This window comes from Nerophis lumbriciformis, linkage group LG30, assembly GCF_033978685.3.
Source record: "Nerophis lumbriciformis linkage group LG30, RoL_Nlum_v2.1, whole genome shotgun sequence".
NCBI lineage: Eukaryota > Metazoa > Chordata > Actinopteri > Syngnathiformes > Syngnathidae > Nerophis > Nerophis lumbriciformis.
In genome coordinates this window covers 27,127,587-27,139,571 of record NC_084577.2, presented here as the reverse complement: position 1 = coordinate 27,139,571, position 11,985 = coordinate 27,127,587, and the positions used below count along the sequence as shown (strand labels likewise).

Sequence of the window (11,985 nt, the reverse complement as noted above, 5' to 3'; positions counted from 1 at the left end):
GAGCCCTAAAGGTTAAAAAATTCTATATATTATTGCTTTTAAAAATGAAAAAATACCAAAATGGCCCCTGCATGCTTTGATGTGTCAGTGTGTGGCCCTGGGTGGAAAAATAAGAACAAACAAGGAGTTGAAGTCTGCAGACAGCAGCTATTGTGTGTTACTTGTGATGTTGCTACACAATTGTGTTTGCAATAATGACTTATAAATAAACCGGACAATAACACAGTGGATTGGCCAAGTGTGACATCATTGAGTGTGCATGTGAAGCGTGGGCGGTCCACCGAGGGGGTCTACATTAGGAGCTGGATCCACAGACAACACAAGTCATCAAGTGGCGCTCAAAGACTGAAGACCACCTGCAGGGGTTTTTGTGTTTTTGGAGTGGAAATGAAGAGGAATGTCCCAAGTTGACCGCTTGTGACATCGCAGAAAAGGTAAGGACTTACCCGCAGAGGAAGACATCCCGATGCCCAATAACCTTCTTCTTCTCCGCTCTCAGGACCGGTCTGCAGAGTCCCTAAAGCTCTTGAAAGCGCCGTAGAGCAGCGTGCACCATGGACCGCTCCGTGCAGGAACTCTTCCTCAACTTCATGATCGTCCTGGTCACCGTGCTGCTGATGTGGCTGCTGGTCAAGACCTACCAGGACTAACCTGCTTTTCCACTTCCTGTGTGGGGACTCACACACGGTTTTAGTATGAAAGGTGACTTTTCTAGGGTTGTGTGCATGCCATGAGAGACAAAAGTCTTTGGCATGCAGCGTGTAACGTGGTCAATGACAACATGACATTTTGCACACGTATCCGCTTGATGCTGACAATAAAATCACAAATTGGTTGATGCTTTCTGTACATCAAATGGAGCGATGCATTCTTTTCATCTCCACCTAAAACACGTCCCTGGGTCTACATCACATTAAAAGGTGGGGCCTTTACGGTCTCTTGAAAACAAGCCATTTCGTGGGCGCTCTGATTTACATGCAAATTAACTCCACTAAGCCACGCCTGTGCATCTACATTTAGGGATGAGTACCGAATACGGTACTTTTTTGGCACTGACCAAATCCCAAACCAATTCAAGTACAGTGGCATGTTACGGTACCTGTCAGAATAATTGTATATAAGTTATCACACAATTTATTTTCTATGAGTTCAGGTTGCCCTGCGTGAAGACCATTTGCCCGGGTTACTATCCACTGTTGCTTACAAAGCCATCTTTGATCATATAAAGCAAAAGGCGGACAGCTTGTAAATCTCCACTGTGTATGGAATGTGCCGTAAAGGTGCCGGTTTCTCACATCTGGACAGCCACAGGAAGGGCCTTATCAGGACCCGAAATCTACGAGCAGGGAGGGGGCAAACCTGACACCGCTCCAAGCACCTTTTGTTTGAACTGTTTATGACCCCGTGCAGCTGCTGCATAATGAGACCCCTCCCCTTAGAAGCAGCTGCAGCCAATGTAATCAGGGAATGCCCAAATAAATGGGGAGGCGTGGAACTTTTTCCTCAGAGCGTGGGGCGACATTGTACGAGGGTGCAGGTCCACGCGCTCTCCTCATGAGCTAAATTGACTCCTGTCTCTGTTTGATTCCTTGCTTCTTTGTCCTGTTTAATAGACAGTTCGGCAGAGGTGTGGACTCGAGTCACATGACTTGGACTCGAGTCAGACTCGAGTCATGAATTTGATGACTTTAGACTCGACTTGACAAAATGTAAAAAGACTTGCAACTCGACTTAGACTTTAACATCAATGACTTGTGACTTCACTTGGACTTGAGCCTTTTGAATTGACATGACTTGACATGACTTGCTACTTTCCCCAAAACCCAAAGATGAAAAAGTTATTCGGGAGCGCTCCGTATTTTTCATTGTGTACTTGTCTATCAGCGTTGCGTGTGTCAGCTGGTGTGGTCTCAGTACAACAGCCAATCAAATTAGATCTACTTTGTTTTCATCACACAGCATTCATCCAATCAAATTGCAGGACAACCAACGAAGAAGACATGTCCAAACCACACGCCAGTGAACAAAAAATGATACCTAAAATAATTTCGTTTGGGTATAAAAATTACGAGGTGGTCAACACAAAACGGTTTGCAGTATGCAACACATGCGGTTCGAAAATGACTGATGGAGAGGCAACAACTTCCAACTTCGTCCGGCATTTGAAGTTGCACAAAGAAGGGTAAGTTTTGAATGTAAGATAACGTTTATTGGCTAAGTAACGTGACTTTTATTTGCTGTGTAGTTAAATCAGTGAGGCTGTAAACTCACTGCTAATGTTATAACGTTATTGCAAACACGGGAATCTGTTGCAGTTCACTACCTTATTCATACTTTTTGTTCAGTGATTTTTTTTAAGCAGGGTTACGTTAGTCAATATATCACACGTAACGTTAGACGGCGGTCAGCAGCACCGCATATTTTAGCCACCTAAAAAAAGACAAAAATAGTAAAATAAAGGTCAGTTAAAATGTATACTATATTATGAACAAGTGTACCGTTTTAGCTAGCTTTCTGACATACTGTTGGTTGTTTACCTCAGTGGTCCCCAACCACCGGGCCGCGGCCCGCTACTGGTCCGTGGATCGATTGGTATCGGGCCGCACAAGAAATATATATATATATTTTTTCTTTTTTTAATTAAATCAACATAAAAAACACAAGATACACTTACAAGTAGTGCACCAACCCAAAACAACTCTCTCCCCCCTTTTGTTCTGGGCATTGAACATGAAGACTCTTCCTTCACTGTTCCGAGTGGCCATGAGAGTCTTGGCAGTGCCTGCCTCCAGTGCTCCAGTGGAGCGAGTTTTCAGCCATGGTGGCATCATACTACGCCCCCATCGTGCACAAATGACTGACAGACTCTTGGCTAATTTGGTCTTTTGCAGATGCAATGCAGCATAGGGCCCTGACATATAAAAAGTACAACTTTTTTGTCATGTTCACGTATATGTCATGTTTTTTCAATGTTAACACTTTTGTACAAATAAGTACATTTGCACTTTATTTTTCAATGTGTTTGTTCTGTAAAGGAATGAGTTAATGTTTAAAATGACTGGTTAATAGTGCTATTATAAAGTGCAATGTCAGCACAAATTTCTTTCCTGCAATTTAAAATGCACTTGTTTTAATAAATAAATACAGCGTTTGAAAAGCATACACAATCTGTGTTAATATATTAGTCTGTGGTTAAAAGGACTTGAAAGGACTCCAAACTCAAAATGCAGGACTTAGGACTTGACTTGAGACTTTCCAGTCTTGACTTTGGACTTGACTCGGGGCTTGCCTGTCTTGACTCGGGACTTGACTCGGACTTGAGGGCAAAGACTTGAGACTTACTTGTGACTTGCAAAACAATGACTTGGTCCCACCTCTGCAGTTCGGCGTTTGAACCTGACAGCACCTGAACCGCGTGTGACGTCACTTGGCGATCACTCCAGCAGCACTGAGAGCAGACTCAGACAAACCGCCTCTATGGCAGAGCTGGGCAAATATTTTGACTCGGGGGGCCACACTGAGAGAAAAAAAATGTGTCTGGGGGGGGGGGGGGGGGGGGGGGGGGGGGCAATGTGTATGTGTGTATAAATGATATATACACATTTAGCTGTAAAAATCTACAGTATGTGTGTTTGGGTCCCTTTTTTCAGGAACACTAATACCAAACGTCACAATGTCCGATAGAGTTCTAAAAACGTTATGACAGACCATCTCAAAAAGACGAAATAGAATTTTATAGTTTACTGAATGGGACACCCAAATTGTACATTAAAATAAAGACAGTGGGATTTACATTAACTACGGACAATAAAACAGTGAATATTAACAACATATGAACATCGCTCCTCTTTTACATCTCAGACCAGCTCCTCGATAATTGTGTATCTTATACAAACAAGCAAAATACAACAAAAATGTAACAAACAGCAAAATATGAATGCAAAGTGTAAAGTTTTGCCCTATGGTAACGTTTCAATTTTCGATGCCAACAGAGCAAACGACTTAAAACAAACAAAAACAAAAACGCTCCAAAGTAAGTAAAGCAAGGGTCCACTTTTCCAAAAATGCACTAGCTTGATGTTAATACACATTGGCTTTGCTACTGATTAGCATTAGCAATTTTACATGACAATTTCAACACCAGATATAAGGTTTTAACTTCTTACTACTTCTTTTCATTCACAATTGACTTTAATGTTATGTTAATTGTCTTATTTTTATTCTTCAAAAGTGTCAATGAAAACAACAACTAAGATGAATGCTACAAACAAACAGCTGGTGCGTAATTAGTACAATACTTACTGTCAGAATAATTGTAGCTAAGTTATCACAAAACTTTGTGTTGCCATGAGTTCACGGCGAGAGGACAAAAGCGGTCTTTGAACCTACCAAGAAGAAGGCCTGTAAAACTCCACTGTGTAGGATGGGAAGCAACATGAAGGTGTTCTGTTTCTTTCATGTATTGTAATCCACAGAAAAATGTTGTTTTGACCCGAGAACTACAAAGCGGAGAGAAAGCAGGATCTGCCCAAGTTCCAGGGACCTCTTCTTTGAACTGTTTTACGACCTTTTCTTTGAACTGTTGTAGTCAAAGGCGATGGCTGTTTACGACCCCCGTCCCTTAGAAACAGCTGTTGCCATGTAATCAGGGAAAGTCCAAATAAAAGAGGAGGCGTACAATCTTTCGCCAGAGCGTGGTGAGACTGTACAAGAGTACAGTCCAGACGTCTCTCCTCAATTGAGCCAAATTTAGAATAGAATAGAATAGAAAGTACTTTATTGATCCCTGGGGGAAATTCAGCACCACAGTTTGCTCACAATAGACAAGAATAATAATAAATAATATAATATATAACATATTATATATATAATATATAATATATAAATAAATAAAATATATTCTACATATAATCTACATTTAAGTGCAGTCAAGTTTAATTCTGTCTCTGTTTAATTCCTTGCTTCTTGTCTTGTTTAATAGATGTCATCAGTGTTTGAACCTGACACTTACAGTATTAAGACTTTTTAGGGCGCAACATAACACATACAACTTCCCGGAAAAGGCTACTTCCTCGTTAGACAACATACTGCAAATAGCCTGTACAGTACTGCCATCTAATGTCTTGGAAGCGCAACTGCATTGCAAGAGAGACTCAACTGGACAGCACACTTATTAGCTTATTTTTGAATGTTACATAAAAAAATAAAATTTTACTATTAAACAATTAACATTTATTAACAAACAAAAACGTCACAGAAAATCGGTACTGTTTAGTACTGGTATTGATTTCCAGATACTGGGGATTTGTACCGTATGTGAACGGTACTCATCCCTAGGTAGCAGCGTCATCTCAGCTATATTCTGGTATTTCACTAATGCTAACTGTAAGCATGCTATTGTTAGCACGTTAGCTTTTTCAGCTCATATTTTTAGTTGCTCGACACTATCTAGCCAGCATTTCTATTCGGCTTTGGCTCTTCAGCATTCACATGAAATGTCTGCCGAAATTTACAATTTTTTTTTTAGATAATGCAAAAAAATATACCGTATTTTTTGGACTATAAGCCGCTACTTCTTACCTACGCTCTGGACCCTGTGGTTTATAAAACTGTGCGGCTAATCCATGACTTTTTGTTCGCCAACGGCCATGTTTTGTATTCACCCAGTAGTTTTCAACAGACACACTGAAAAGGTGTGTTATTATTGTTTGTCCTACGTCGCCATCTTTTGAGCGAGTTCGCTCACTGTTGCGGGTTGAAAATCCACTTTCTGTTCCGTGCCTTGAACCGGAAGTATATCCCGTTTCGTCTGTAGTGCATACTTGCCAACCTTGAGACCTCCGATTTCGGGAGGTGGGGGTGGGGGGGCGTGGTTTTTATATATATATATATATATATATATATATATATATATATATATATATATATATATATATATATATCCTGAAAATATGCAAACAAAACTGTGTTTGGATAATTGATACTTCAAACTTGCATAAATAAATATTAAGGAATATAACGTAACTTGGCTTCTGAGAGCTTCAAAATGTAATGAATAAAATGCTAAAGTTGTTGATAAACAAGCAATTATTTTAATAATTAAATATGGTCATTTTAAATGAATTATTATGATAATTTAAAATTAATTATTTCAAATATGTTTATTTTAATGTATAATTCTATGGCTGGATGTAATAAGGAGTCAGAAAAAATACAAATAAAAATACAATTAATTTTGATGTTTTTAGCAAAATATAGTAAACATTTATTTATTTATTCTTTTTTTTTTAACTAATAAATATATTTATTTTTAGGTAAAATAAACATAATAATACAATTTATCTCTAGTCTGGATGATTTACTTATTTTCACCCTGTTGTCCTCCCGTCGTGAAAAAAGGCTGTCCTCACTCAGGTCCGCATGGAGCTGGAGGGGGCGTGGCCTCCAGCTCCGGCTGAAAATCGGGAGATTTTCGGGAGAATATTTGTCCCGGGAGGTTTTCGGGAGAGGCGCTGAATTTCGGGAGTCTCCCGGAAAATTCGGGAGGGTTGGCAAGTATGCTGTAGTGTTTCTGCTCGTATGGATTCATCAATCCAAGCAGCGTTTGTAAGTTTTTACAATATAACTAAAACAATTCATACTTACTAAACCATCCCGTGTGTGATATCTGTAAGAGTGTTTTCATGCATATTTGTACCTGCTATTGTAATGTAATCAAGCGAGCATTATTAGCATTAGCTAATCAGCTAACCCGTTTACAAGTGTCTGTGTTAGTGTTATTAACTTTTAACGGCATTCCTTTTTGTATTGTTTCACACATTCCTCAGTAAATTCACCACAAAGTCACCGTGGAGTTATTGAGTCTGTTTTGAACCGTTTGTGCATCAGAGGTCACACCAGGGGTCACTGTGCCTGTTGAAGCTGATGAGCTGGCAGTGGAATTCAGTCAACGCTCTGGGCATCGAGGACAACTCTTCCCATTGGCCCCTGTCACTGTGGTACACCTTTGTAAAGTAACAAAAACAAAACATCTCAGTCAATGACAATACAACAAAAGAGTGCACCTATAACTTAGGCTAGCTTAGCTCGCGGAGCTAAGCTAGCCTCAAGACCTGGCGACGGAAAAAACGTGAGCATGGCCATACTTGCCAACCCTACCGGATTTTTCGGGAGACTCCCGAAATTCAGCGCCTCTCACGAAAACCTCCCGGGACAAATTTTCTCCCGAAAATCCTCCCGAAATTCAGGCGGAGCTGGAGGCCACGCCCCCTCCAGGTTTATTGTTAGGCAGTTTCATTAACGTCCTCCCAGCACGGCAACAACACACAACAACAGCAGTCACGTTTTCGTCTACCGTAAAGCAGTTTGTCTGCCGTAAACAGCAATGTCGTGACACTCTTAAACAGGACAATACTGCCATCTAACTGTACATGCATATGTGACATTAACATCTAGGGCTTTTAGGGAGTGTCGTGCACAACTGCGCACACAACAAGGAGACGAAGCAGAATGCATCATCAGAGAGGGTGTTCAGCATGGTTAGAACAATAGTGACAGAGAATAGAACAAGGATGGACAATTCAACCCTTAACTCAACAATGAGTAGATGAGTGTTATGTGTGTGTATATGTGTAAATAAATGAACACTGAAATTCAAGTATTTCTTTTACATATATATATATATATATATATATATATATATATATATATATATATATATATATATATATATATATATATATATATATATATATATATATATATATATATAGAATTCACTTGAAATTCAAGTATTTCTTTTATATATATAATAAATATATATATATATATATATAGCTAGAATTCACTGAAAGTCAAGTATTTCTTATATATATATATATATATATGAAATACTTGACTTGGGGAATTCTAGCTGTAAATATACTCCTCCCCTCTTAACCACGCCCCCAACCACGCCACCCCCACCCCCTGAAATCGGAGGTCTCAAGGTTGACAAGTATGGCATGGCTGCCGGTTCTTCTTAGACCACAGGTGTCAAACTCAAGGCCCACGGGCCAGATCTGGCCCTCCATGTCATTTTATATGGCCCGCAAAAGTCTGGAAATAATAAATGTCAGTAAAATACCTTATATTTTCTTTCTTACTAAAGATATTAGGTTTTTTTTTCCTAGTTTGACAGGGGGGAAAATAGTGTGTAATATTGCAACATATATTGTATTATCTAACTTTTTTGGTCAAAAGCCAAATAAATACTTAAATATCTGCTTAACTTGTGATTTCGAAGCAAGCATATTACAGCATAAAACGACCAATGTTTGGTTTTTTTTACAGTAAAGTTCTGTCGACTGTTGATGATTTTATGGTAACATATTTTATTATGGTAAAAAACTGGCAGCAGAGTTGCCAAAATAAAATTAAACAGCGGTACTGTATTTCTATTTATGTTGTAAATAATAATGATAATAATAAAAAAAGCATATTTTACAGTAAAAGTCTGGCAACGAAACTGCAAGATTTTTTCTGTAAAAATCCACAGATTTGGCTCAAGCATTTGAAAGCTCATGGAGTCCTTTTTTGCTGTATGTCAACTCTCTTGACCTATGCCCAGACGCAGATGAGGAATAATCTCCCTTTTATTTATTAGTATTATTTTATTCTATTTTTATTTTATTATATATTATTATTAAATTTTAATTTTAATTTTATTATTATCATTATTATATATTTTTTAATATATATATATATATTTTTTTTTTTCTTTTCTTTTTTTTCTCCCTCTCTCTCCTTTTCAGCCCGTCTGTCTGTCTCTGGCCTCGTATATGTGTGTGTGTGTGTGTGTGTGAGAATGTGTCTGTCTTTGTCGTCTTACTTGTTATATAATTGTGCCATTTGTCCCTCGTTGGTGGGACCTGAGTGGGGTGGGTGGTTTGGGTTTTAAGGGAAAGGGTGTGAATAATTTACTGACTTTAAAATTGTACTGTTTCGACTTGCACTTTTTTCTGTCTATTTGAAAATGCCAATAAAAAAAGTTGGGGGGGAAAAAAAAAAATCCACAGATTTGTTTTCCTCTTTACGTAATTTTTTTTTTTTAAATATTTAAATTCACAGGCATATTCATTAATTATTTACTGTTACAAGCGGCCCTCTAATGGCAGCTAATGGTTGAAATTCATCTGAACTTGCATTAAATCAGGTTGTTTTAGCTAATAATCATGCTGCAAGATCTAGCATGTTGCATTCAATGCTTATTCCCATTAATTTCTCATTAATTCCCATGGAAAGTTTCCAACTTTGAATATTCCCGGAATTTTGCAACCCTTATCTCCACACTTATCAATGTTTGGCGCATTTTAGCTGCTTAAAATTTCTGATTGAGTACAAAACTTTAAAGAGGTTGTCACGGAGGTAAACAAGGTAGGAGTCAAACTTTCACATACTCTTAATATCCAATTAATAATAAGTGTGACCAGTAGATGGTAGTCACACAAAAGATATACGTGTGGAGTGCAGGTTGATGCCTGTTGTTTAATAAATGACGCTAACAAGTACCCGTAAGCAAACAAGTCCAGACCGTTGATGTTTCATTGAGAGTATAGAACATTACACACAGCACTCAAAAATCAGTCAAAATGTTGTAGCACGACCTTAGTAAGGACCGCTTAATGGATTGTCGGAGCATTATTGTTACAGTAGTCAGACGTACAGTGCTTCAACATAAGGGTATTAATATGGTGCGTGTGTGTATAAGGACTCCAAAATGGCACCTATTACAAGATATTATCTGGCCTTTTGTTTCGCAATATTATGCAAAACCAACTTTTCTCAACTATTGGTACCTGCTGATGAGTATTTGGGATCTGCATAAGTCCTGAAAATGCGCACGCGTCTGCCATTGTAGTCAATAATTTAATTTTTCTCTATCCTCTTGTTGTGGGGCATTCATCCTCCGCTGTTGTCATTTCCAATACAAAGTAGCATACAGTCCCAACTTATATCTCGCTATAGAAGCGCTAAAAACTACCGGTGCAACAAAGATGACGAAGAGAAGACGCTGTCGAAGTGGAGGCACATAAAAGACCCGCCCACAAAACGGTGAGTCCTGAAGAGATGGTCAGAAAGCAGCTTGAAGTGTCAGGACTTGGACTATGGCTTGGTTTGTTCTCCCGTGGTGCAAATGAACTGGACTGGTCAAGGCTTGAAGGTGGGTACATGATTTATTTAAACTATCAAAAAAGGAATAAACGAAAAGCGCGCACAGGGGCGGAGGTATAAAACTAGACTATAAACACAAAACTTGCACATTGGCAGAAACTATGAACAATTAAACAAAACACTAACTGTGGCTTAATAAACAAAAACTTACTTGGCATGGAACCGGCATGAAAAAAAGAGTAGCAAGGGTCATCAGGGTGTGGAGAGTGTGCAGGAGCATAAATGTGGTGATGTCGTCAGGACGAACAACAGAAAATGAATGAACTTAAATACTATGGACATGATTAGTGAAAGCAGGTGCGTGACTCAAAACGTGAAACAGGTGCGTGACGTGACAGGTGAAAACTAATGGTTGCTATGGTGACAAACAAGAGTGCACAATGAGTCCAAACGTGGAACAGGTGAAAATAATGGGTAATCATGCAAACAAGACAAGGGAGTGAAAAGCCAGAAACTAAACAAAACATGACTTAAAACAAAATATGATTACACAGACATGACATGAAGATGGTCTGTAAAACAATCTACTTAACATTTTGACTAAAAAACTACCATTACATGTTATGTAGACCTTAACCATAGGGCCAGGGCAAGTCTTTTGTAATAAACCTAGCAGTAATGAGAATATCAAACACACAAAAGAAGTTTGTAGCTAAAGTTAAAGAGAAGTTTCTAAAGCGCACAAATTATGACCAATGTGGTGAAGCTGTATTTTGATTTGTGCTCTCATTTTTTTTGACAATTTAGTTAAGAAACCTGTTCATTATTTACTTTTATTTTTCATCAGTTATTTATGAGTCCTTTTTGCAGTACATTTGGTTAGTAATTACTCATTCAAAAAGTTACTAATCAGCTTAGTGGGTTAGATATAATTATTGAAAATGATTCAAATCAAGAGTAAGATCACTAAGTCAATGTTAGTGTTTTTGGTGGGCCCGGGGGCCCCTCTGTAGTGGAAAACTTGGGCCCCAAGGCCAAAACGATTAACAACCTCTGATGCCGACCACAAGGAAGGGTTTTAAATGTTAAATAAAAATCATAATATGCTCACTTCAACGCTCCTTATAATCCGGTGCGCCTTATGTATGAAAATAAAGCCGAATCGACCCGTTCATTGACAGTGCGCCTTATAACCTGGCGCTCCTTTCGTATGAAAAATAAAGTAATTGTATCCATGAGGTCATTTAGTCCATCAAACTTGCTGAGGATTATCTAACAGAGTGGCAAATCACCATAAAAGGTGGCCCCACCTGGTCATTGTGGCCCCAACTGGTCATTGTGGCCCTAAACAACCGCATTGAGAGTTTATGCCAGGAGCCGGCCCTGGTCACACTTGTACACACAACTCGGGGACAAAACATAACTCAGAAAAGAAGGACTTTGTTCCCACCTGGACTTCATCTGTGATCTCGTTGGGGGAATAGTCGCCACCCAGGATGTAGATTTTGTCCCAGGTAGCCACTGCTTCAGCATTGAACCCTGCACACCCGAAAGATCCCTTATCCTTCCATGCACATGTCTCAGGGCAGAAACTGTACATCTGGAGAAAAAACATGTTGCAACGCACTTCTGTCATTCATTCAAGAACTAAGAAAATGCAATTCTGGTAGAAACTGAAGATCGAAACGCCAAGGCCGAATTGAAAGGGTAACAGTTAGCAAGCTAAACAGAAGTAACAAAAAAATAACGATTCTTGGGTCTATACATGCTAAATTAACAAAAAAGCCAGCATACCGTGCATAGGGAAAGTATTCACAGCACTTTACTTTAGCC

General features: G+C 38.9%; 2 protein-coding genes across 4 annotated transcripts in view; one reads left to right on the top strand and one right to left on the bottom strand.

The window, feature by feature from the left end:
- The first annotated feature begins 268 nt into the window (after window positions 1-268).
- Window positions 269-1,029, top strand: sln (sarcolipin). The gene is made up of 2 exons (XM_061926001.1): window positions 269-434; window positions 500-1,029. Exon 2 carries the CDS (start codon window positions 555-557, stop codon window positions 648-650), a length of 96 nt encoding a protein of 31 aa, XP_061781985.1. The 5' UTR covers window positions 269-434; window positions 500-554; the 3' UTR covers window positions 651-1,029.
- A 5,350-nt stretch (window positions 1,030-6,379) lies between these two features.
- kbtbd3 (kelch repeat and BTB (POZ) domain containing 3) overlaps window positions 6,380-11,985 on the bottom strand; it is a 49,392-nt gene continuing 43,786 nt past the window's right edge. For 2 of the 3 annotated variants that reach the window (XM_061925849.1, XM_061925850.1), the window contains exons 9-10: window positions 11,603-11,752; window positions 6,380-7,004 (exon numbers count right to left, since the gene is read on the bottom strand). In XM_061925849.1, the coding sequence (XP_061781833.1) occupies window positions 6,885-7,004; window positions 11,603-11,752 (270 nt within the window). In that variant the 3' untranslated portion in view covers window positions 6,380-6,884. Of the gene's footprint in view, window positions 7,005-11,602; window positions 11,753-11,985 lie in introns of those variants that run through there. The other variant, XM_061925851.1, reaches the window with a different exon arrangement.

What these genes read in the sequence shown, in the direction of transcription:
- sln (XM_061926001.1), top strand. Translation starts at nt 555, where the DNA reads ATGGACCGCTCCGTGCAGGAACTCTTCCTCAACTTCATGATCGTCCTG.